This window comes from Crocodylus siamensis, chromosome 10 (genome assembly GCF_052110815.1).
Source record: "Crocodylus siamensis isolate JL-2025a chromosome 10, ASM5211081v1, whole genome shotgun sequence".
Classification (NCBI taxonomy): domain Eukaryota; kingdom Metazoa; phylum Chordata; order Crocodylia; family Crocodylidae; genus Crocodylus; species Crocodylus siamensis.
The window spans coordinates 11505933-11533268 of record NC_143404.1 but is presented as its reverse complement, the minus strand read 5'-3'; the positions used below and the strand labels follow the sequence as shown (position 1 = coordinate 11533268).

Sequence of the window (27336 nt, the reverse complement as noted above, 5' to 3'; positions counted from 1 at the left end):
AACATGGGAAGGGGAGGGGTTTTCTCTGTGGGTATCAGCAAGGTGTCAGATGTGGACCTGGGATATCTTTTCCTTCCCAGACATTCAGTCTTGGGTTAGGATAAAAATGTTTTCTATTGGTTTTAGTAAATAGGAGGGTTTATGTATTTCTGTGCTCTTTACTAGCATAAAGTGCAGTTTTGAGAAACTCCTCAATTTTCTGGTGTCACCTCAGTAGATAAGATATACTACCCTGGTTTAAGCAGGCACTGCAAGGTTTATAATGTGTTTTTAATCATTGTGGGATGCAAGGCATTGATATATGGTGCATTGTAGTTCTTGGACAATGATTTATGCATTTATAGAACTCTGTAAATAATGTAGGCACGAGTTATTAGTAACGACTGCTTTAGGGTCTTGGCTACTTTAATGCTTACATGTTGGAAAACAAACTTGTTTTTTCGACAGCTAACTTACTGTGGGTTAATCTTTCTGTCCTGAGCTGTTTTCTAATCCATTGCTTTGTTTGCATGTGTGTTTCCTGTGTTGCAAAATAATTATCTAAGATGATTAGATGCTAAACTTGAATACTTCATAGATGACATGTTTCTTTATTTTTTTTGTTTTTCTGTTTTCAGGACTTAAATATTATCTATACTTATCTTCATGGAATGGACATATTGTCACATCTCAGGGAACATCAGCTAAGGTAAGGGTTGTGTGGGATAATTGGCATTGTCCAATACAAATGATATCTAAATACATTGTATGTTGCAAACACTCTTACTTGTGCATTCGAATGATTTTTGGCTTATGTTAAATGGAAGGCAAACAAGACAAAGCACAAACAAAATTGTTGGAAGTACTTCAGTTCTTACAATTCTGTTGCTAGGAGTAATTTCAGTGTGTGTAGGAGTGCTTCAGAAACACTTGAAGAATGTCTTGTGCAGTATCTACATGGATAATAAAAATGGCAATTAGGTTTGAGCTTTATAGTTAAGGGTACATTTTTTTTAACAGGAAAAGTCAAACATCAAGTGTTGACTATCAGGGAAGTTTCATGAAAGGGATGATATTACTAAAGCTATTATTTCTTTTTAGAGTTTAAAATTACAACTACATTTGTTTTTCTTTCTCAGAATAATGTCTTCAAGTGCCCGCTATGAAAGATACAAGGGAAACCAAGTTCTCTTTTGGTATGTAGCTTTAAGGTGTTAATTTTTACTCTCCTGGGGAGAAATGTAAGACTGGTTTGCTTGTTAGAACATGTTTGTACCCTTAGTTTTGGGGTAAGTGAAAAATAGAAAACTGAGCAGCATTTAAAATTGATACCATTTGATTATACAGCCATATGTCATTTAGACAGTGGGATGGTTATACAGATAAAATAGGGTGTCATTTCTAGAAATGCCCATGGAAGGTAGCCACACAACTTTTGTTGAAGGAGTAGATGTACATATGCGTATTTTAAATGTGTTTTTAAAAAATGTGCAGGTTGTAGCATGTAGAAAACCTAACGTGGTTTTTGGGACTGGTATTGATGATTCAGTAGATGGCACTCTTCCCTTGAAGTTGGTACTTGAACTTGCCAGGGAGTACTGGTCCCTTTGGAGGAGCCAGCCCTCTATCTGAATAGTCTCAAACCATGGGCTCCGATTGCTTTTGGAATTTTAAAAATCCCTTATGGCACCTTACCCAAGACTAGAGAGATTAATTCTCAGCTCCTTCTTAAATTCCCTTTTTTTGATAACTATTTTACTTAATTTCTTTCCACAATTTGTTGTTGGATATTGTATTTTTTTTCCTCACAGTCTATGCTAAACTTACGTAATGCTGTGTACTAATTGATGCTAAAGAATTTGGTGTTGAGGTAAATGATTCGTGCATATAAAGATTGTAATTTGCTTTGAGATGGAAGTGAGTTTACTTTAAGTACAGTTAAACAATTTTTATTTTAAAAAGTGTGTTTTTCTACTAGCTCCAAATATGATACTGCAAGTGGTAAATTTTAGCCTAAGTTTTCTGCAGATCTTTCCGCTGTGATACAAGTAATAATTTTGAGGCTGTGCTCTAATAGTAGTTGTAGTAATGCTGTAGTGCTACTAGTATTTTTAGACATCCTAAATCGTCAGTGCAGTTAAATATGAGCTTAGATACATTGGTCTTACCTGAGGCACTGTATGTTTTGTATTGCTATCAATGATTTTGGTTTTCTTCATCACAGCTCAGAAACAATCGCCAGATGTTGGTACATTCTTCTTTCCGGATCTGTGCTTATGAAAGACTCCATGTTTTTACCACCATGCAGGTAATGCGCACGTTAATTTTTTAAAAAGACTGCAGCATTTTAACATAAGCACTTCCTTGTGTTTATTACTACTGTCTTAATTACTGAACAAGTCTAGAATTCACATTACTTCTCATCACTACTCATTTTGCTTATATTAGGTAATGAAGGTCAGTTGAGTTGCTTTATTTTTGTTCTAGCAGGTCTCCCTATCACGCTTCTTGCATTGAAGAGTTCATGTAGTACTATCTAAGAGGCCTTTTGGTTTAAAAATCCCCCATGTTGACTGTTTCCATGTATCTTGGCTTTATAACAGCTTATTTTCACAAAATCTGCTACAAGGAGAATGTGAATTTGTTTTAGTAGGGTAGATCTGCGCCTTATAGAGTAACTAAATTAGATGGATTTATCTAGCACAAGCTTTTGTGAGCTGAAGCTCACTTCATCTGTTGCTGTGAAAGGACATGCCCAAAGCAGTGTATAAGAAGATAGAAATTTTGAATACAAAAGGCAGAAGGAGGAAGAAAAGGGGGTCAGTGCTGGGAGAAGCAAGCAAGCAATAAGAAAACCTACAGGAACAAAGGAGTTACACAAACTAATCCAGGTAATGGGATAAGAATCCACAGTCCCTGTTTACAGCATACTTAACAACCCGGTTTGAGCATGATTTCTTGTTCTGCAGTTTCCCATTTGAATCGGTTTTTAAAGGCTTACTGCCTAAGAATAGCTACACTGAAGTCAGTGGTGGAGTGTCCAGAGGGAGGGTGAAGTGTTCTGCAACGGGCCTGCTTGTTGTTCTCCAGGTGATGTCAGATCAGCGTTCATCCTTTCATGTAGGGATTGCCTCTTCTGTCCATTGAGGGCAGTGGAGAGACACTGAGAAGGTGACATATATGACTTTGGTAGAGTTGCAAATGAATGAGCCTTGGATGTTTTAATCTGTGTTATTTGGTCCATCTATATTTGTTGGGGCACAGGAGGCATCCGGGAATGTTGTCAGGTCTGGTGCCTTGGTGAGATGGGGAGTTGGGCAGCCTGTTGCTTGAGAGACGGTGTTTGAGATTGGGGGCTTGCTTGTAAGAAAGGACAGGTACTTTGAGATGGTCATCCTTTTCCAGGAGGTCATTAATGATGCGTCTGAGATCTTCAAGATGAGCTGTAGATGACAGCCAGAAGGACTCGGATCACAGTCCCAGGCCAAGGACAATCACATGCGACTTGATTAGATTTAACAGCACAGCTTTTTATGAAATAAGAGGATAGAGACCAGTCATGTCACTCTCAGTAAAAAATGACAAGTGTCATTGTGTTTCAGTCTTGGAGCACAGCGAGCACATTATGTGACATGTTTTAACTGGAACCTAAGAGTTCACTTCAGTTAGGCCTGGCTCTGCTGTGATACTCCGCTTGACCTTGTATGTCCTTCTGTGTTTCACTTCTGTCTTCTGAAGGCATATTTAGTACATTTGTATTCATGCTGCTTATTCAGAAATTGTAGCTGAAAACTAGAACTCCTGTTTAGAGGAAGCTGTAGAATTAGATTGGTGGCTCTATGGAGAAGCAATTTGACTTTACCTGATACTCTTTATGAAAGTCATTAATTTCTTTGTATTTTTGGGACCTATGGGATGGGAAAGAGGATGAGTTATTTTTTCTAATTTACGTGGCTATAAGAGAGCTGTTTTAGCAGATTGTAGGGATCCTGAAGAGTTCATTTAGAAATTGCCCAATGCCTGAATGAAGTGATACAATGACAATGCAAATTTAAAGAGAGAGTACTGCTGTGGAAAATGTCAGAATGAGCCCATGAAGGCCATGTCGGTATGCTATTAAAGTTATATTACTATTAATCCTGGGGGGCTCTCTCTCTCTTCTTTTTTGTTAAACTATTCTGAATGTAATGAAAAAGAAATTTCTGATATTTCTAAGGCCTGGTTACTTCACAGGTAGCACTGCCTATTTTGTGAGTGCTAATACCTGCAAGATAGACTTCAGCTCCATGCCATCTTCAGAAAAGCATTAAATAGTTGTTTTACTGATTTAAGAATTCATTTAATTCCATTAATTAATTAGAAATATGTTACCCCCCTCAAAGAGCTAAGGCTGTTTACAGTAAAAACCAAAATAAATTATAAAACCTGATGAATTACTAAAATAAAAGAGTGTATAATAAAGCAAACGCTCTGAACAATGATGAAGAATGGCCCCTCATTGAAAGCTTGCCCAAAACAAAAGGTCTTGCATTGCTTCAGGCTGTGACAGGGCACACAGAGGAGGGAGTTCAGAGCTGAAGAGCAACTCGTGAGAATGACCTCCCGCATATTTTTGCCAAATGAACTTGGCCCGCAGATGGTGTTGGCAGGAGGTTTCTCTCGAGTTGACCTTAGGGAGAGTAATCTCACTGAAGTCAAAGGACTTGTATCTGTTGCTCATGGTTCATTTAAAAAAAAAATGCCTTGCATTAATGTCATTGACGGATACCCTCTTGCCCTTACGATCTAAAGGAGTGCAAGTATGCTGTTTAAATGCAGAGCTATGCTACTTGTACTTGTTATGTTAGTGCTTTTATATAAATCATCTCATTGTCAAATTATTGCTGTCATTAAAAACAAAAACAAATGAGAAATGGCTTAAATACTTCAGAAAGTCACATTTTTATCATTTGTTTTGATTTGTACGTGTGACTTTCTGTAGCATTTTTCAGATGACCTCTGCCAGAAGTGTAAAAACTTACTAAGAAAATGGAAACTGGGTACAGCAAAAATACATACATTTATGCTGCTTATATCTTGGCAACCTTAACTAACTACCGTCAATCTGGGTAAGTGGGGAAAATTTAAGTAAAGACTGTATCTGTTAAATTTCTTATCTCAAGATCAGTCCTTTCTTGCAGTCTATTAAGGACACTCATCTTGATTGCCCACTTGTTCTCTTCTCTCACAGCATCTTATTTTTTTCCCCCACTGTTGCCTGTACATGGGGGGAGAAGGGGGATTGAAAATTCAAAATTTGAAAAGCCATCATCTTTTCCTTTTAGTTAAAAAAACAAAATAACAGATCATCCTTAAAAGCTCCTCTGTGATGAGTACAGATCAGTGCTATTTAGAATGTGTTAAGCTCATGATCATTTTTATCTTATGAGACTTAACTGAAAGAACAGAACATTTGCATATATTAATTGTATACTGTACCACCTACCTCTGCTATATCCCTTTATCCAGCTGTTCCACTTCTCCACAATGCTAGACAAGGAATTTTCTGGGATAAAGATCGTTTTATTTCTTTGTGCAATACTTAGTGTACTACTGGCTGTTAGACACCATTTTTTATACAAATAGTTATACCATTTAAATAATTTGACATAGATATATCTCTTGGATACTTATTTTTCTCATTCCATTACTCAGATTATTTTCTATGCAAATTTTCTGTCAAAACAGGTTTTAAAACACTTAGTTTACGCCAGTAATGCAAATTAACGTTGTGATGGGGCTCTCAGTAGTTTGAAATGGATTGAGTCCATCAGTCATTTTAGGATAAAATTGACCAAACAGATTTATAGGAAGAGTTACGGGACAAATAATTTCTGCAAAATGAGGTGCGTGGGACAACCAATAATAAATAAATAGTTGTTTATCATTGCTGGATAGAGCTGATTAATGACATTCCCTCCTAATGCTAAATCTTCTCAGTTTTTTCAGTATGTCAGCAAATGCAAATTTTGTTTTTAAACCAGGCAAATCATAACAGACTAGTGTTTGTTTGTTGGGGTTTTTTGTGTGTGGGTGTTTTTTTTTTAAGCTTGCTCAAAAGGAAATCCTAGCATGTGTTTTCTGACCCAAGCAAGGATGGGGCAAGAAAATCCAAAGATTTGCATTTATACTGATGATTCTTGAACGTGTTGATTAACCTTTCTCCCCTTTCATCTGCTTTGTTGAAGCAAACTAAGCAGTTTGCTTGTATGCAGAAGAGTCAGTGCTAAGTATGTCTCAGTTGCAGAGGAGCAGCTCTGAAGAAGAGTCTTTCCAAATCTTACAACACCTGGCTACGAAGGCTGCGTTTGAGTTGAAACCCTGCTTCCAATGTGCAAGGGCCATATCTCAGATGCATGGACTGGGAACCATCCAGCAGAGTTATGAAGCTCTTGTATCCTGTTTTGGATCAACCAATGTTTGGCATGTATATGCTTTGTGCCCTCTTGTTTAGTAGTTGAAAAGAGTGATGAAAGGTGGTAGTCATTGTTAGTGGGCTCAGCTTTGAAACGGCGATTTTTTTTAATTTTTATTTTTTTAAGAATGAAAGAATTAACCAGTCCACAGATGCAACCATTCAACTTAGGGTTTGCTACAACTTGATTATTTTTTTACTAGAACAATATAGAAGTTTAAAAGAATACATGTGGGTATTGTGGGCTAGGGTTGATTTACAGTGTTAAAAGACTTAGCTGTAAATGAAATGATGGAAAATGCTGCTTCCTTAGGGCTGAGTGTGACTGCAACTTTAGGGCCTTTGGTTATAAACTGTACTGGTAAGCCATCTGCGCTTCCCACGCAGTCACAAAGGACACCTATACACTGTTAAGCAAGACTGCTGGAGTGTGGTAATTACTGCGCTGCAGCATCAACAAGCTTTAGTTAAGGCACCCCCCCACTGCCATTTTTCAGCACAGGGATGCTGATATACATGACGCTCTAGGCGGTTTAATTAGAGTGGCTCTCAGAGCCTCTCTGATTAAAGCATACCTCCCCCAATCCTGGAGCCCGTGTATAAATGCCCATAGTACTCACTGTAGTGGAAACTTCAGTTTGGGGGTCATTGGACAATGGGTATGTTACAGTGCTGCAATCGCAGCTTTTCAGGCTGACCAGTACTATCTGCTATCTCATTCCTACATCTGTTCATATCTGTCTGTTCTTTTGTGCCTTATGTTTAGATAAATTCTTGAGGCGGCCACCATATCTTTTCTCTGTGATGGCACGGAGCTATCAATATCAGCCCAAAGGAGCCTCAGTCATGGATCATGGTCTCAAGGCTTTCCTGTGATCAAAATAATAAATAGGTGCCACTTTTATAATGGATGCCAGTTTCTTTCCTCGCTATTGCAAACTTAATGGTTGGTTATAAAACTGCGATTCAAAGAAGAAGCAATAGTGTATGACAGTTTTGGAATTCTTGGCGCTGTTGGCATTTTCCTTTTGCTTCCTGTAAATACTATAAATGAAGAATTTAACAGGATTTGGTAGGTCTTAAAATCAATTCTTGTTTATAATCGGTACATTTGAGTTTTGCAGCAGGGGCAAACTTAGATGAGTGAAACTTCTTCAAGCTTGGTTACTATAGGCAGCAATTTAAGCTCTCAACTTTTCAGAATGAAATTCAGCAATGCCCAAGTTAAGTACATCACAAGTGGATATCAGCATAAAGCTGTGTTGAAGTCTGTATTAAAATTACTGTATTTACCTGAATCCAAGATTACTTTTGAGTTTAAAGTGACCTCCCCCAATAATTAGATTCTAGACATAGAACATTATAAATCTGCTTTAATTTTCTATGTCTAGAATCTAGTTATTATCTTAAGTTCACCCCTCTTATCACTGCCACAGGGAAAAAAGTGGCTGGTGGGGCAGGCAGCCTGCACAATGCCTCCTGTCGTCTCCTTGCCACCTGCCAACCCAGTGCTTTTTTCCCCCCTGCCACTTGTCTCCCTCTGGGGCCTGTCTCTCTCCTTCTTTTCTTCCCTTCCCTTCCCTTCCCCCCCATACCTTTACAGCTGCTCTGGCTCTGCTAAGGGGCACGGAGCACATGGCCAGGCCAGGCAGTAGCAGCAGTTCAAGCTCCAGCCTGGTTTGGGGTTGGAGCCAGAGCTGAAGCAGTTCCTACTGCTGCTCTGTGGACCCTTTCCTGAACGTCTTTCTGCTCCGCGTGTTCCTTTGCTCAGCCTCCCCTTGTGCAACGTGCCCGTTCCCTGTGCTCCTGCTCCATGTGCTCCTTTTCCCACCCCCTTTCCTATGCGCTCCTTGTTCTGTCCATCTGTTCCTTTGTGCTCCCCATACGCCCCTTTCCTGTGCTCTTTGTTCTGTGCATCTCCTCTCCCACTGCCCTTTGCTCACCCCCTCCCCTGAACTGTGCACCTGCTTCCCTGTGCTCTCCCTGCATTGCATGTCCCCTTCCTGTGGGCTCCCCCTTCATGGCACAGACCCTTTCTCTGCATTTTCATGTGAACCACATATTCCTGTCCCTCTTTTGAACCCCTGATCCACACACCTCTTATCTGCTGCGTGAACTACCATGGCCCCATCTGGAGCTGCTGAAGCTACTTGCCTGGCCTATACTCAAATCTAAGACAAGGGTCCCACCCCCATGCTAATGGGGTATAAACTTCATTTGGCGTTTGAGTAAATATGGTTAAAATTGTCTTTGTAAACTATTAAAAAGAGTACAGCTGCTTTTAAAGTGTATAATGAGGGAAAGCAACTGCTACACAATAATTAGGGTCACAGTGCATGGAACTGCTGGTACTTTACAGTCTAAATAAGGGATGCAAAAACACTAAGGAATTACCTAGTTTAAGTAGAGAGGTAATCTGAGAAGGAAATGAGTATGCTTTCTTTTGGGTTATTTAGATCATTCCCTGTCCTTACCTTCATTACAGAGCAGAGATAGAAAAAACTGAAATATGAGCTAGTTACTTTTAAGCACAAGGAATTGGAAGGAAACATTTATTTGGAGCTCAAGTACTTAATAATATCTGTGTTTATTTGCTTGAGAAGAATTAAAAACTCTATATACCTTGTGACTCTTCAGTAAGCATATGAGCAATAAAGGTATTTTTCTCCTAAGAAGAATTTTTAAAAAATGTTGTTAAAAGAGCATCATGTCTCCACCAAGTGTCAGTGGCTTTGCAATAAGTTAACCTGCTTAGGAATACAGTACTTCATGCTTGGTCTGCACAAAGTACATGATTGAAAAAAGAAAGTATAAAGAAGAAATTTGTATAGTACTATATTATTTAGGCTCTGTATAGCTGTCATCTAAATATAGCGTTTCAGAGCATTAACAATCACTAGGTAAAATTTAACAGTTACATTGTGCACTGAGTGATTATTTGTGACTACGATGGGATACTTATGCGCTGGTAGTTATAAAGGCTATGTACTTAAACAAATACGTGTTTTGGAATTCGCAGCATGTAAGCATACTCCAGTATTGCCATATATACTTTGTTTTTTAACAGCAGCATTAGTGATCAATGCTAAAATGCATGAATGTGTATTTTATACAGCTAGAGATGCAGCTAAGTCTTGACAAACTGTCTTCTAACAAGATAAAGATTTTTAGCTAATTTGGTACTTATTTAAGTATGATCTGTGTTTTCTTCATACCTTTACTTCTCTAAATATTAACTTTCCCATAAGCCCCTTATTTCTTCACTTCAGTTGATTTTGCTTTTTATATTTATACTAGCAAATTGCTTATCAAGAACGATGGGGGAGATGGGGGGAGCTTGCTAACCCAAACCTTGGTCAGATAAATTCAGTTTCTAGTTTCTCTACGGCCACTCTAGAACCATGGTGTATTTATATGTATGGTTGAAGTGGTCTGCTAGTAACACCGAACAGTTGCTAGTAAAATAAGTGCTAGTGCCTTTGCAAGGACAGCTGCTTATACAAGTGCCTTTTGGGGAGAGAGTTGTTTTCAGTTGCCTGAGGGATGCCTGCTTGTTTGGGAATGGGGCGTCTAAAGCACTTCTTAAATACTGGCTTTGTCGAAAATGATAGGTAACCATCCCAGAATCTGTCTTACATGCAGTATCATATTATCAAGCTAAATGTAATTGCAGGAGATGCTATGGCTACAGTTGTTTATTAGTATGATATTTACAGTCTCAAATTGGCTAAAAGTCAGAAAATGTTGGCTATGGCATAGTATTTTCTCTTTATCTCTTCTTCCTTCTACTGAGGCTCCTGCTGTCAGTTACTACCGTTAAGAGGTTGTATAAGTTATCCTTCCTTTGCAGATCTCTTTCCATCCATTATGGATCAGTAGATTGTTTCAGAATGAGCTGGGCTCAGGAAAACATTTCCTTTGTGGATCATTCTCGCTGGCATCCTGTCACACTTTTAGCTTCTCTCATTCCTTGGAGTCTCGGAACAGTAGAGACTCCCTATGTCTGAAGAAGGGTGATTGCGCTCGAAGGCTTGCTAAGAACTTTTTCCCAACTACTCAGTTGGTCTAATAAAAGATACCACATCTACTTAAACAGCCTACCCTGCCTTTGTGGAATAGTAATTTACAGCAACATACCTGATGGATGGGAGCTTCACCTTTGCAGCATTAACAACTGGTGGAGTCGGGATACTTCACTAGATGGACTTGATGATCTTCTCTAGTATTGCAGCATTACTTTCCTCCATTCACTATTTCTAGTCTCTGTTTAGAAGACTGGATTTTTCATGTAAGTTGTAAATGTCACAGTGCCTTCATGTTCTTGTTGATGCCTTGCTTTGCCTTTGTCAGCTGAAATAAAAATGCCAGATCCTTGATTGATGCAAGTCATAACTCCAATTAATGGATGTCTCTTCACAGACTTTAAACACCTGAGGATCTGTCCCAAAAAACTAGATGTTACTCATACAAAGTGGTAGTTGTGATGCTGGTCCAAAATACTTGAATATCTCTTAAATATGTTTTTCAGTACAGCTTTATCTAAGCTTCTTGACCCAAAATGGTGGATATAAAGAAATAGGATTAATTTCTTATGAGTATGTATTCTACAATAGGTTCGGTATTCCTATAGTCACACTCAGCTTCAGATATGTGAAGGTGATTTTTGAGTCCACATTGTATTGTTTGTGGATCTTATGAGTTGGCATTTAGATGAAGAAACCCTCAATTAGTTTCATAGATTTCATAGACATCAGGGCTGGAAGGGACCTCGGGAGATCGAGTCCAGCCGCCTGCCCAAAGGGCAGGAAGTCAGCTGGGGTCATAGGATCCCAGCAAGATAAGCATCCAATTTACTCTTGAAGGTGTTCAATGTAGGCGCTTGAACCACCTCCGCTGGCAGACTGTTCCAGACCTTGGGGGCTCGGACAGTAAAGAAATTCTTCCTTATGTCTAGCCTGAAACGGTCTTGCAGGAGTTTGTGACCGTTCGACCTCGTCATCCCTTGGGGCGCTCTGGTGAACAAACGTTCCCCCAGATCCTGGTGGTCAACCCTGATAAACTTATAGGTGGCCATCAGATCACCCCTGAGCCTGCGCTTTTCCAGGCTAAAGAGTCCCATGGCTCTCAGCCCGTCATCGTAAGATCTGTTTTCCTGACCTCTGATCATGCGCGTGGCTCTCCTCTGGACTCTCTCAAGCTTCTCCACATCCTTTTTGAATTGTGGAGCCCAAAACTGGACACAGTACTCCAGCTGCGGCCTCACCAAGGCCGAGTACAAGGGGAGAATGACATCCCGGGATTTGCTCGAGAAGCATCTATGGATGCACGCCAGCGTTTTGGTCACTTTACTAGCCGCAGCATCGCATTGCAGGCTCATGTTCATCTTGTGGTCAATGATGACCCCCAAGTCTTTTTCTTCTGTAGAGCTAACCAACGTAGCACTGCCGAGCCTATAAGGGTACTGCAGGTTTTTCCTCCCAGGGTGGAGAACCTTGCATTTTTCGGTGTTAAACACCATGAGGTTCTCGTCTGCCCATTTGCTGAGCTTGTCCAGGTCAGCCTGGATCACCCACGTATCTTCTGGCGTGGATGCTTTGCCCCAAAGTTTGGTGTCATCGGCGAACTTGGCCAGTCCACTCCTAACTCCAATGTCCACATCATTAATGAAGATGTTGAACAGTATGGGTCCAAGGACAGAGCCTTGAGGGACCCCACTGGTTACAGGGCACCACAATGAGTGACTGCCATCAATCACAACCCTCTGGGTCTGACCACGAAGCCAATTTCCCAGCCAGCGGATCGTGGTGGAGCCAAGGCCACAACTGGGCAGTTTGGCCAAGAGGTGATCATGGGATACCAGATCAAAAACTTTTTTGAAGTCAAGATATATGACATCAATCTCTTCCCCCTTGTCCAGGTGATAGGTCACCTGGTCATAGAAGGAAATGAGATTGGTCAAACAAGACCTACCCGCAACAAACCCGTGCTGGCTTTCCTTTAGGATGTTAGCCTGGGCCAGTCCCTCAGGGATGGCCTCCTTAATAAACTTTTCTAAGATCTTCCCCAGGATAGAAGTCAGGCTAATGGGCCTGTAGTTAGCCGGATCCACTCTCCTCCCTTTCTTGAAGATCGGCACCAAAGTTTTGTTCTTTCAGATTCTGACAGCACATTGCAGACTCCCAGGGATTGAAATTAAATGTTGATTATTTGTATTTGGCTAAGGCTTTTGGATAACAGTCCTCTAAAATATTAATCCAACTGATCATTTTGGTTCCTGTTTTTTCTTCCTCAGTCTTTTCCATATGGAAGTATAGAAGTGCATGAAACAAACTTTGTGCTACGTTGAGATTTATACTGTTGATTAATAGCATAACCAATAGGATTAAAGACGAATACCTTATCTGGCATACATTTTGTTAACTAAATTTAGTCTGAATATTATCCTGTTAATCAGGCAGTTTTATCCCCCAATCTGGTTTCAGAAGGTATTTTATTCCTGCTTCATCTGGAAGTTGATGCTCTGGAGTCTATACTGATGTTTCTGTCAAGCTTTCCAGAACTATGGTGAGGTTCTGTAGAAGTTATGTATAGAAGCTCAGTGCTCACTCCCCACTTCTGGGGAGGGGGAATATACTGAGAATTTTACTTTAAAGTATTGTCCTCTGATTTTGCTTGAGGTGTCTACCTTACATGCTGGTGCCTGCTCAGCACACTCTTTTTATGTTGTCTTTCTCTCTACTTCCTTGTGACATTGACTGAGATTTGTGATTTATTTCGGCTGCAGCTTGCCCAGGTATAGCAGCAACTGGAGCTGTTCCTCTGCAGTCTCAGAAAAGCACTGCGTAAATGTGTATTTATTACAGATTTGAAGGTGATCTTCACAACTAAAACCTTCCTGTCCCCTTCTCCCCAAAAACTACAGCTAAAGTACTGCAGAAATTCAGTGTGGGGCAGTCATCTTAGCAGGGCTGAATGGCTTTCTCACTCACCATTGAGTAAAAGTGCGTGGTCTTCCAAGACTGCTGAAGTCTCATGAGTGATGTTAGACAAGCTGTTATTTCTTCTTTAAAAAAAAAAAAAAAAAAGTAAATGAATAGATAAAAACCTAGCAGCGTGCAGCTGTGCTAGTGTGTAGCATTGCCTGATATATTAGACATTGGCTCATATGAATAGAATGAAATTAGAATCTGGCTCTAATTCTTTTTTTTTTTTTTAAGATGAGATTCTTCAATGCAGATCTGCTTTTTCCTCACTGAGGGGGCCTAAAATCCATAAATACCTTTTAAAAGTCACAGCAAAAAAAGCAGTGTGGAAATTGGGGAGAGACTATCCTTAATTTTTTGTGAAGGTAGAGATAAAGACCATGCAGAGCTTATTCTCAGTTATAAAAAGCAAAAATATTACCTAGCTCTTAAAAACACTTTACATGAATAGATTGCAAATAAGTTTATAAAGCTTCTCAGTATGGTTAACCCAACTGAACAGCTGGGAAAGTTGAAGCAGGTGGAGAGAGGTGAAGCAACTTGCTTAGTTTCACCTAGTAGGCCAGTGGCAGAGCTCATTAGAGCCCATATCTCTGGAGTGCCAGCCTGGACTAACTTGGGCCATACCGTTCACTACTCAACTACAGTGTTGTAGTAGTCTGGAAAACCTGGAGAGAGAACAGGTAACACCAAAAAGTAGTATTCAAGCAATAAATTACCAAATAACATTGAGATTTCTCAAGTACCAGTAGTGAAATTGAAGACAGAAATGCAGTGTGAAGTGGAAAAAATGGATAACAAAAGATAGATCAGCTAGGAGACAGATGATACTAGTGATTTTATATATATTTATGGCTTGATTTTTCAAAAGTGCAGCACTTGCTGTCATTGGTACTGTTAATAAAGACTAAAAAAAATATTGCAAACCAAAACCTTAGTGTACATCATTTCTGACTCCTAATTATCTGGTAAGGGAGCTGAAAGTGTGCAAAGTGAGGAAAGACTTCCATTTGAATTTGTCTCAGTGAAGTGACCACATAGTCTTATCTAATTTGCACCCTCTCTTCTCGTTCCTTTCAAGGGGTTCTGCAGAGTGCAGTGCACATCAGTGACACATTTCAGAAGCGGTTTTTCATACACATTAAAAAAGCAAAAACAAACTCTGAAAGAAACATTTGGAAAACAAGAGTGACCTACAGCTTTCACCCGGGAGCTGCTTTTAAGATACCATAGCCAAAAAGCTGTCATAAAAATGAGGTGGCTTGATAGAAAGTGGTAGTATAGATCCAGGGCATTGTAGTATTGAAAGTTAAGGATAACTATTTTGGATATCTGATCTCTTGGGTCCTTGCAAAGTGAGGCAAGACAAAATCTTTCAGCAAGTCTGTGATGAGAATAAAATGAAATACATACTTTTTCAGTTTCTATATCAGATGAGCTGGGGCCTATAGAAATAATATTCAGACTGATGCATTCTCTCTGCTTATTCCCAAGCAGGGGGGATGAACAGAATGAAAATTATGGTTCCTTGGCCAAACTTCTCTCATGAAGGAGATGTAGATTCATAGATCCTAGGGTTGGAAGGGACCTCAGTGGGGCATCTAGTCTGACCCCCTGCCCCTGGCAGGCAAGAAGAACGGTCACCAAACCTAGGGTCATGTGAGCCCAGCCAGGTGCCTGTCCAGTCTCCTCTTGAAGACCCCAAGGATGGAGCGAGCACCACCTCCCTTCGGAAGCCCATTCCAGATCCTGGCAGCCCTCACAGTGAAGAACTGTTTTCTAATGTCCAGTCTAAACCTTCTCTCCAGTAGCTTATGGCCATTGTTCCTTGTTGTTCCAGGGGGTGCCCTGGTGAACAGATCGTCTCCTATTTCATGTTGCTTCCCGCTTATGAATTTGTACGCTGCCACGAGGTCCCCTCTCAGCCTTCTTTTGGAGAGGCTGAAGAGGTTAAGATCTCTTTTCCTTGTAGCCTTTCCTTGTAGGGGCTTCCCTGCAGGCCTCGAATCAGACGAATGACTCTTCTTTGGACCCTCTCCAAGTTGTCCGCATGCTGCTTGAACTACGGTGTTCAGAACTGGACGCAGTACTCTGAGGCACTAGTCAGGCCGCAGTTAGAGAGGGAGAATCGCCTCCCTGGACCTAATTGTGAAGTGCCTATGGATGTACAGCACGGTGTGATTGGCTGTATCGACTACTTCATCACATTGACTCATGTTCATTCTGGAGTCAGCGGTGACTCCAAGATCTCTTTCTGCCTCAGTGGTGCTGAGAAGGTCGCCCCCCAGCCTATAGGTATGATGGCAGTTCTTTCTCCCTAGGTGCAGCACCTTGCACTTACTGAATTGTATCCTGTTGCTCTCTGCGCACTTCCCCAACCTGTCTAGGTCAGCCTGGATCTGGTTCCTCCTCTCCAGGGTGTTAGCTTCACCCCATATTTTTGTCATCTGCAGATTTGGACAGGGTGCTTCCCACCCCCTCATCCAAATCACTGATGAAGATGTTGAACAGCATCAGCCCCAGAACTGAGCCCTGACGGACTCCACTGCACACATCTTTCCAGGTTGACACCCACCCATCTACCACCAGTCTCTCGAGTGCGACCCTAGAGCTAGTTTGCTACCCAGTCTACCATGTAATCATCTAAGGCAAATCTCCTCAGTTTATTTATAAGGATGGTATGGGATACCGTGTCAAAGGCCTTCTTGAAGTCCAGATAGATCACATCTACTTCGACTCCTGCATCTAAACATTTGGTGGCCTTGTCGTAAAAAGAAACTAGGTTAGTCAGGCAGGACCTGCCTGCTATAAACCCATATTGGTTACCCCTCTGCATCACATTAGCCAGCAGGCTCCCACAGAAGTGTTCCTTGCTTAATTTTTTCTAGGATTTTCCCAGGGATAGAGGTAAGACTGACTGGTCTGTAGTTTCCTGGATCCTCCTTCCTCCCCTTCTTAAAGATTGCCAGCTATGGCACTCGCTAATTCTTTCAGTACCCGTGGGTGGAGTCCCTCTGGTCCCAGTGATTTGAACACTTCCAATCCCTCCAAGTGTCTTTTTACTGTGTTGGCACTGCCTGTTGGTCAGCTGATGTTCCCCTTGTTGGTGTCCATGATGCATAATGAGGGTTCGTCCAGGTTCCTATTTAAGAAGACAGAGGCAAAAAACTCATTGAAGAGCTTTGCCTTGTCCTGCTATCCGTCACTAAGCCCCCCTGCCTGTCCTGTAGGCGTCCTATGCTACCCTGCACCCTCTTTTTGCTCCCAGCATACCTAAAGAAGGACTTTTTATTGTCCTTAACTCCTGCCGCTAGCCTGAGTTCTAGGGCTGCCTTGGCCTTCCTGACTGACACGCTGTAGGTGCGGGCCAAAGCGGTATACTCTTTGTTGCTAGGTTTGCACAGAACTGGCTCTGTTTCCTGAGCCTTAGAGTCTGAGAAAACACAGAGTCTGTTTGGGTCTCTAGTTCCTACAGGACGAACAAAGGAGCAGGTAGAGCTGGAAGAAATATTTTTTTTCATTATAGAATCATAGAAGATGAGGGCTGGAAGGGACCTCAGGAGGTCACATCTAGTCTAACTCCCAGCTTCAAAGCAGGACCGGCCCCAGCTAGATCATTTCAAACAAGGCTTTGTCAAGCCGGGCCTTACAAACCTCCAAGGATGGAGATTGCACCACCTCTCAAGGTAATCTATTCCAGTGCTTCATCACTCTCCTTGTGATAGTTTTTCCTAATATCAACCTACACCTTCCTTGCTACAACTTGAGACCACTGATCCTTGTTCTGCTGTGTCTCACCACTGAGAACAGTCCAGCTCCATCCTCTTTCCAACCACCCTTCAGGTAGTTGAAGGCTGGTATCAAATCCCCCCTCAATCTTCTCTTCTCCAGATGAAATAATCCCAGGTCCCTCAGCCTCTCCTCACTAGTCATGAGCCCCTGAACCATTTTCGGTGCCTTCTGGGCTGTCTCCAACTTGTCCACGCCCTTTCTGTAGAGGAGGCCCCAAAACTGGGCATAGTACTCCAGATATGACCTCCCCAGTGCTGATTCGAGGCGAATAATCACTTCCCTCAATCTGCTGCCAGGACTCCTACGAATGTAGTCCAGCATGCTGTTAGCCTTTTTGGCAACAAGGGCACACTGTTGACTCATGTTTAGCTTAGTGTCCATTGTAATCCCCAGGTCCTTTTCTGCAGAGTTGCTGCTTAGCCAGTTGGTCCTCAGCCTATAGCTATGCGTGGGATTGTTCTGTCCTAAGTGCAGGACTTTGCACTTGTCCTTGTTGAACCTCATGAGTCATGACATTTCCTTTGGCCCGATCCTCCCATTTGTCTAGGTCTCTGAATTGTAGCCTACCCTAGGATGTCAAGGATCTGCAAAGTTTTGTGATCACAGAAATACCAACTATTACTTTGTAATGAAAACTCTCCCTGTTCCCAGTCTTGGACTAAAGAATGGCCAGGAGTCTCAGGGTAGTGCTTTTTCTTAGCCAGCCATTTTGCTAGAAGTGGTGTGAGCTTGGGGAATAGTTTGGAGGCACTTAGGCCTCTTTGTGGATTCCCTGAAAGCCACAGTCTTTCCCTATGGATTTTGGGAATCAGTTAAGTTGAAGTACCCTGGCCACTGTATAGGAAAACAAACTCTGCTCACCCACTCCCCTCCCCTTCCTATAGGTCAGTTCACCCATCATATTGTGCATTAAAAATGGAGTTTTCTGTTGATTGTTTATATAGGAGAATAATCTATATACTGTTTTGGGGTGTAAAATTGGTGTTTTGCTTATTGCAAAACTTCTGTGAAGGGATTGCAGTTCTCACTGAAGATGCAGTACAGAATAAAATATCATGTTTTTGATAATGGTGGAGAGAAGCTTGACTTCATGCTTTATCTCTTGCAAGCTGTCAAAATCAGATGCCAGTTACTTTCATAGTACACTGTCCTACATCTGGAATAGCAGGGTCTAGCCAGAAAGCATGATAAGGTTTATTAAATTATGCAGTTCAGAAGCATTGCTTGAGCTTAAAGTACAATATAAACATCTACTATATTAAAAAAAATCTATAAAAAAAAAATATTAATCCACTGGGTCTTGATTTTTTTTTGACCCAAATAACTTTAATTAGGATTGTAAAATATAAAAGCAGTAATTGTTTTGTACGTAAATATTCTGGTGGGAGGAGGAGAGGGAGTGGAAAGGGAGAGAAGGTGGATGTTATCTGTGGGCAGTGAACATTTCACAAATTCTCTCTTAGTGAGCTGTTCTAAACTATGGTTTTAAATGTTGCACAATGTTTCTTTTAAGTTTCTTCCAAAATGAACACTCCACAGTATTTTATCAGGTGTGAACCTTCATCTCTTCTTGTAGAATAAAAGGTAATAAAGATGGATAAACAAAGCATCAAGATAAAGTTGAACAGATACTACCTTTAACCATTAATTATCATTTAACATTGATTTTCCAAAGTTTGTACTTGAAATAAAGCCACATCTGAATAATGAGCTTTTTGTTTTTTATTTGTTTTCTGTTTTTAAAAAAAAAAAAATGACTTGCCACAGTAATCTCTCTGTCCTCTTAATTTTCTGTAAATAGTGAGTATGTAATTAAGGGGGCACTGGAACTATTTATTTGACCTCTTGACAAATCAAGTTTGTTTTAACACATAGGAATAGTGAAATGGGAGTTGTTCTTCTGAGTGGAAAAAAAATGCAGTGGTAACATTATTTTTAAAAATAGCAGTACCTTGTAGATTTGTTCATAAGATGCTCTTATCTGTTAAATATTCTGCTCTCTCTGTCTCTGTATGTCTTTTTTGTGGGAGGGGATGGTTTGTTCAGATACCTTTTGTTAGTATGAAAAGAGAAATGACGATGCCTTAGTCTTCTATTAAATATGCCAGATGCTTCTTGGAATACCTTTTATGCGGGAAAGACATTTTGATGAGGGTAGAAATAAGTGCTTCCCAAGTAAACCAAGGACAAGCTGTGACTTTTGAACCTTTAAAAATATATATAAATATAGATTTCAAACTTAAGGGCTAAGTGCAGACAGTCAAAAAGCCCGTGGCTGAATTGATTCAATCTTTGCAGGTTAGTCTGAGCTGCATAGGTTGAACCAATAACCAAGTGAACAGACGTTCACTTTTGGTTTTGGAAATGCAGCCACACGCCTGCAGTGGCCCAGGCCAGCAGCCGGGGGTGGGGGGTGCTAAAGCACACCTCCCTGATCATCTGGATTAGACAGCTTGGACCAAGGCTAGCCTGCCCACCCTGTGAGGGTGGATTTGCAGGGGAGGTGCAAAGCATTGTGGGATGTTGGGGGACTGAGTTAACTTGAATCTGGAGGGGATCTGGGGCAGAAGTTCAATAAACCCATTTAACCTAAATCAGTGAAATCTCATACTACATCCGTCCAGGTTTATCTTAAACCGGTTTCAGCCATTTTCAAAGCTGTGTATTTGCACTGAATTTATGTTGTCTTACGCATTTGAACTGTTTTCTGATCACTTTTACTGGTTTGTGTAATTTCTGTCCTTCACCTAAGAGAAATAGTAAAATTGTTACTGATGTAACAAAACAGGGTGTCTGTCCAGGCCAAAAAGAGAATTTTTGGTTGTGGCTTTGAAAAATCTGAAAAGCATTTGAAACTTTTTTTTTTAAAAAAAGGTCTGGTTGGTAAATGCAGAATTGCAGTTTTTCAATTTGCTTTTGTGAGCTTGCATTTGAAAATCAAATGCTTTCAAGTGTCACTGTCTCCAGTTGTTAGAACTGTTTCACTAGAGCTACTTATGATAGTGAAGTTTAGTCATTCACTTAGGTTTTATCTGGTTTGGGGCCTAAAGGTTTTGGCTTTGCCAGTTTCGTGTTATTCAAGTGCTGTTACTCTTAGAAAACTTGTGTAACAGGTACATGCCAGGTACCCATTTTATATTGTCCCTTCCCATTTCCCCCCCTACCCCCATCCCAATTTATGTAGCATAACTGCAATCCATAAATTCACAGGACAGCATTTGGCATTCTCTAGACTTCATGTGCATCTTCTTGTAATTCTCTTCCAAGTTAGGGAAAATGTACATATTATTTAGTGTCTGGAATATATATTTAAAGGCAGGCAACTAAGTACTAATGTTCCCTTGGGTTAAGCACAAAGGAATCCCTGAGGCAGTGCAAAATAAAATACCTGGCATTTAACACTGGAAATAACAATGCAATGGCAGTAAGAGATTTCCATTATTTTTACATGTACAGGTGCAGCGAGGCGCTTGTATTGATGTTGTTTATATTTGGATCCTGGTTAATGTTTTAATCAGAAACTTTCTTTACACATGTCAATGTGATGTGTCATTTTAATCCATCACATTTTATCATTTGTTTTAATTTTGGTTGGGCAAGGGAAGAGGAGCTGACTTTTTTTTTTTTCTTTTTCTTGTTTTTGTAAGGTGACTCTGGGACTTGTATAGTTAATGAAACACTTGTATCTTTAGAATAGCAGTGAATCAGAAGAACAACTAGGTCTAAAAATAAAATGTGTTAGTTATAGAAGCTGTTAGAAAGCAAAGCTTTTTTTCCCCGTACATGAAGAGCATTTCTCCTATGACAGTGTTATACACCAGTGTCTCATGTTTAATAATGGAGATGTTCTAGCTTGATATTTAAATTTTGGTTTACAGAACTATCTTTCTTTTGGGCATGGACTAACAAAAAACTAGTCATTACTGGTTTTAAGCTTTCTTTATGTATATTCAGTTGAAACCTCCTGTATTTTCCAAAAATGTATTGAGATTCTTTTATGAGCAAACAAAGCCAGTACGTCATTATGATTTAAAAGTTTGGTCATGTTTCTCAATAGTGTCCATAATTATGTAAGGATGTTGTAACGCATGTTACCTGAACCTTCTTGTAGTTCTTTGTATGAAATAAAACATGGGAACCAATTGATTTTCCACTACAGATAAGTATAATTTGAATTGTTTCTTGTTTTTTGCTATAGTTTATGGTATAGTCTGAATGAAGCTTGTTTCTCATTAGTTGTATCCTTTAAGATTTATTTTCAGGATTTCTTCGTAATGAGGTCAAAACTGGCAATTGGATTATTTTCGCTGTCTCTTTGTAAGCCCTAGAGCAGATGATACATACTGCACTAAAATAAGGCTTTCTTGTTTAAATTCTCAGCTGATGTTTTCTTTCATTATAGATTTCATAGATTTCTAGAGTTGGAAGGGACCTGGTAGATCATCAGGTCCGACCCCCTGCTCCAGGCAGGAAAGAGCGCTGGGGTTAAGTAACCCCAGCCAGATGCCTGTCTAATCTCCTTTTGAACACCTCCAGGACAGGGGAAAACACCACCTCCTTTGCAAGCCCGTTCCATAATTTGGCAACCCTTACCATAAATAATATATTCCTTATGTCCAATCTAAATCTATTCTTCAGTTTGTGGCCATTTTTTCTGGTAACCCCGAGGGGTGCCCTGGTAAACAGAGTGTCCCCTATTCCCTGCTGACCGCCCCCCCCCCCAATGAATTTGTAGGCAGCCATGAGTTCGCCTCTCAACCTTCTCTTGCGGAGGCTGAAGAGATTCAGAGCCCTCAGTCTCTCTTCATAGGGTCTTACCTGCAGGCCCTCAACTATATGAGTAGCCGTCCTCTGAACCCTCTCAAGGTCATCCGCATCCCTCTTGAAGTGTGGTGCCCAAAACTGGGTGCAGTACTCCATCTGTGGCCTCACCCATGCCGCATGGAGGGGAATTATCACTTCCCGAGACTTGCTTGTGATGCACCTGCTGATGCAAGAAAGAGTGCGGTTAGCCTTGCTTATTACCTCATCACACTGGCGACTTGTGTTCATTTTTGCATCGATCAAGACTTGGATTTTTTTTGACTGTTGTGATACTCAGAACGGTACCCCCCAGTCTATAGGAGTGTTGGAGATTCATTCACCCCAGGTGCAGCACCTTGCATTTATCCTTGTTGAATTGCATCCTATTCTGATCTACCCACTTCCATAGTCTGTCCAAATAAGCCTGAATTTGCTCTCTGCCCTCCAGTGTGTTAATTGTGCCCCATAGTTAAGTGTTATCTGCAAATTTGAACAAAGTGCTTTCAACACCTTCATCCAAATTGCTGATGAAGATATTAAACAGCACTAGTCCAAGGACAGAGCCTTGGGGGACACTACTGCCCACATCCCTCCAGGGAGAAACCGACCCATCCACCACCACTCTCTGGGTGCGTCCCATAAGCCAGTCTTTCACCCACCTTACTGTGAAAAAATCCACATCTCAGCTACTCGGTTTACTTGTAAGAATTGGGTGCGACAGCCTTTTTAAACTCCAGGTAAATACTATCTTCTTCCTCCCCTGCATCTAAGCACTTTGTGACCTGGTCATAAAAAGAGACCAGGTTGGTGGGGCAGAATCTGCCTGCTATAAACCCATGCTGGTTGCCCCTTAACATTATGTTATCTGCTGGCCCCCTGCAAATGTGATCCTTCATGATTTTTTCTAAGGTCTTACCGAGAATAGAGGGGAGGCTAACTGGCCTATAATTACCCGGGTCCTCCTTCCTTCCCTTCTTGAAAATAGGGACCATGTAGGCCCTTTTCCAGTCCTCTGGGACCTGTCCCTAGTGCCACGAGCGCTCATACAGTTGAGCCAGTGGTTCTGCTATGTCATCAGCCAATTCCTTTAGTACCTTTGGGTGAAGATCATTGGGGCCTGCTGACTTTAATACGTCCAACCCTTCCAAGTGCCATTTCACTAGGTCAGTGCTAACCGTTGGTGGATTGGTGTTATTCTCACTCCAGACTTAAAGACTCATTGGGAGGTGCATTTGTATCAGTGTCCAGGAAAAGAGAAGCAAAGAAATTATTTAAGAGTTCTGCTTTTCCCATTCTGTCAGTTATGAGTTGCCCTAATCCATTCTGTAATGGCCCTATGTGACCCTGCACCTTCTTCCTGCTCCTTATGTACTTAAAGAAGGACTTCTTGTTATCCTTAATCTTTGTTGCCAACTTGAGTTCTGTATCTGCTTTGGCCTTTCTCACTGCTTCCCTGCAAGTATAAGCCAAGTAGGTATACTCTTCCTTGGTGGCTGCCCCCGTGCTTTCCCCGTCTGTAGGCCTCTCTTTTCCTCTGAAGGCTCTCCTGGATTTCCCTGCTCAGCCAAGAAGGTTTTTTAGCTCTTTTGCCTCCCTTTGCACATACTGGGATGGTGTCCCTCTGTGCCTGTAGGATTAGTCCCTTGAGGAACTCACTCCCACCCTTCTTGGACTCCCATCTCACAGATGTGATTATCTCTCAGTCGTACCCTAACCAATCTCCTGAGCTTGTTGAAGTTGGCCTTCTGGAAGTCTAGTACTACTGCCCTACTATTTGTTTTCCCTCCCCCTTACATCGGATAGTGAATCCTATCAACTGGTGGTCACTATCCCCTAGGTTAATATGTACCTGTAGCTCCACCATCAAGTCCTCCCCTGAGGCCAGCACCAAGTTAAGTAAGACATCTCCCCTAGTGGGACTGCATACCTCCTATATTAGTTGCAGGTCCTGTATGCAGGTTAAGAACCTATGTGAATGGGCAAACCTGGCTGTCTGTTCCTCCCAGCAGACACCTAGGTAATTTAGATCTCCTATGATAACTAGGTCTTTTGAGCGTGCTGCCTTTGAGAGCTGTTTTGAGAATTCTAGGTCTAACTCTTCTTCCTGGTGTGAGGGTCTATAGTAGGCCCCCACCACCAAGTCCCTTTCCCTCACAGCCCCTTGTAATCTGACCCATAGGACTTTGATTTTCCTGTCTTCTGTCCCCATCTTTATTACAGAGGATGTATAATGATCCCTAACATATAGAGCAACATGCCCCCCTGCCTTTCCCCAATTTATCCTGCCTGTATAGCCTGTAGCCTTCAATGCCCACTGCCCAGTCATGGGTAGGGTCCCACCATGTTTCTGTTAGACCAGCTAGGTTGAGATCTTTGTCTGGAAGCAGGAGTGCAAGTTGCTCCTGCTTGTTTCCCATACTTCTGGTATTGGTATAGAGGCGCCTAAGCCCCCCAGTAGGTGGCCTTAGTATTCCCCTATCCTGATTCTTAGTGGGCCCTTTAGTACTTACCTGATCATTTCCAGTGTGCAGTTTGTGGCTTGTCCTACCCGATTTCTTCCTGAACTCGGCATCCCCATCCCCCAATGAAGCTAGTTTAAATCTCTGCTTAGGAGGTTTGCCAACCTGTAAGAGAAGAGACTCTTGCCTTTTGAAGAGAGATGTAGGTCATCCCATCCCAGCAAGGTCTTATCCTGGAAGTGTAAGGATTATGGTCTAGAAAGCCAAACCCTGCATGGTGGTACCAGCTCCGAAGCCGTGAGTTGACCTCCTCAATGCTGTTGCCATGGTGCTGGCTGTTAAGTTGTCTAGTCTTTAGACATTCTCTGAAGACATTGCTTTATGAGCCTTGCACTGTCTCTGAATAATATACTTTCCCTGTTTTTCTATATTCCTCTCTATGTAAAGTTAGGATCTAAAGACACTAGTTCATGAATTACATAGGAAGTGTTTACTGCATATTGCAGTGGTGGGCAAAATACAGCCCACGGGCTGGATCTGGCCAACGAGGCCACCTGAAAGACAGAAGCTGTTCTGGGAAGGTAACTGCACCAGGGTTGCCTGTGTGTTTGGCTTGCTGAGGGCTGTTTGGTGGGTTTGTGTGCTTGGGCGTAAGCTCTGAGCAGCTGAGAGGATTGCTACCTGGGTGTGACAAAAGGCTCTAACAAAGGCGCCTAGCCTGGCCCAGGAGAGGTGTATAAGGAGACACTCCAAGCAGCCAGGGGAGCAGCAAATGGGATAGTTTGCAAGTTGTTCCTGAGTCAGTTTTCAGGTCAATTAGCTGCCCACCTCTTTGAAGGGGAGCAGAATTGCCAACTCCACCGTGCCAAAAATCGTGAGATGAGCTCTTTAAAAAATCAAGAGAATGGCATGTGAATCATGAAATGCTATTTTTGAAGTGTGTGGGGGAGTTATTTGTGAAGGTGTGGAGGGCTGTGATTGTGTTTGGGGGTTTGGAGCCCGGAGAGGGAGGGCCCATGCATACCCTGACAGGATGTGGGGTACAGGCAGTCCTTGACTTAAAACGTTTCGAGTTACAACATTTTGCACTTACAGTGTTTTATAAATTGGCACCTGTTTCAACTTTCTGACGTCAGTTTTGACTTTACAACACTAGATCTAATGCCAAGCCATGCCAGCGAACAAGTTCGCTGCGTTGCTTTTCTCCCTGGAGAACATGTCCAAACTTCCTTCCAGTGTCAGCCGGGTGGGGGAGTGCCTGCGATGTAAGCGGTGCCTTTGATGGTATCTCTCAGGGAGAAGATGAGATCTACAGGAGGAAGTGGCCAGGCTCTACCATGAGGACTTTGTTGATTCCATGTTGGAGGAAACCTCTAGGATTGTGGAAGAAGGATTGTCAGAGGCAGTGCTAGAAAAGGAAGAGTTCATGGACTCCCAGGAAAGTGGAAGCTGGAAGCTTGCAATCTGTGGCAGTAAGAAATTTTTGTCGTCCCCACATGCAGTGGTTTGCCTGGAGAAAAGATATGGAGCACTAGCAACAGAGGAGGAGCACATTTCATTGGTGGAAGAGGCCAGGCCAGGTATTCCCAATGTGGGGAGGATCGAGACCATTGCCACGAAGAGGAAGTGACGGGTGGCGGTGGTTGGAGACTCCCCTCTGCTGGGGATGGAAGGGTCCATTTGTCGGTCTGATCTGTTGTCCTGGGAAGTTTGCTGCTTGCCTGGAGCCCAGATCTGAGATGTCACAGAAGGATTGCAGAGATTCATCCAACTGTCTGACTACTACCCCATGCTGTTCATTCATGTGGGCACCAGAGATGCTGCTCGGGGGAACCCTGAACAAATCAAGAGTCACTAAAGGGCTCTGGGTATAAGGGTGAAGGGGACAGGGGCACAGGCTCCATCCTTCTGGTCAAGGGGAAGGGCCCTGGCAGGAGTGGACGCATCCTGCTGATCAGTGCATGATTGTGCAGGTGTGTTGACAGCAGGGATTTGGCTGCTTTGACCATGGGATGTTGTTCCAAGAAGAAGGACTGTTAGGAAGAGACAGGAGCCACCTGACAAAGAGAGGGAAGAGCATCTTTACAAATAGGCTATGTAACCTAGTGAGGAGGGCTTTAAATTGAGGTAAGTGGGGTTGTGGGAGACGTGGAGAGGGCAACAGGGGGGGGCCTCCTCATTCTTTCTGAAAAAGTAGGGCAATTGGTTATCTACCTCAGGTATTTGTACATGAACACATGGAGCCTGGGAAACAAGCCTGGGAAGAATTGGTGGTGGATGTAAAAGTGGATGGCAACTTGGGTAGCAGGGACCATGAGATGATTGAATTCAGGATCCTGGCAAAAGGAAGAAATAAGAGCAGCTGAATATGGACCTTGGACTTCAGAAAAGCAGACTTTGACTCACTCAGGGAACGGATGGGCAGGATCCTCTGGAAGGCCAGTCTGAGGGGGAAAGGATTCCATCCTGGTTGTAGTTTAAAGAAACTTTACCGAGGGTGCAGGAACGCACCATTTTGATGTGCCGGATAGAATGGCCTGGCAGACCGCATCTGGCCCCCAGGCCGCATTTTGCCCACCCCTGCTTTAGGGACTTTTTATAAAAGCTGGATGTGTACAGATCTATGGGGTGAGATGCAATGCATCTGATGGTGCTGAGGGAGTTGGTTGATGCAACTGTGGAGCTGCTGGCTGTTATCTTTGAAAACTCATGGCAACTGGGGAGGTCCCGGATGATTGGAAAGGACAAACATAGTGCCCATCTTTAAGCAAGGGAAGGAGGAGGATCCAGGGAACTACAGACCAGTCAGACTCACCTCAGTCCCTGGAAAAATCATGGAGCGGGTTCTCAATGAATCCATTTCTAA

General features: G+C 42.1%; 1 protein-coding gene across 5 annotated transcripts in view; it reads left to right on the top strand.

The window, feature by feature from the left end:
• RAPGEF6 (Rap guanine nucleotide exchange factor 6) overlaps positions 1–27336 on the top strand; it is a 232252-nt gene that overhangs the window by 50706 nt on the left and 154210 nt on the right. For 4 of the 5 annotated variants that reach the window (XM_090020827.1, XM_090020828.1, XM_090020825.1 and 1 more), the window contains exons 2-4: positions 618–688; positions 1119–1175; positions 2204–2287. In XM_090020827.1, the coding sequence (XP_089876953.1) occupies positions 618–688; positions 1119–1175; positions 2204–2287 (212 nt within the window). Of the gene's footprint in view, positions 1–617; positions 689–1118; positions 1176–2203; positions 2288–27336 lie in introns of those variants that run through there. The other variant, XM_090020830.1, reaches the window with a different exon arrangement.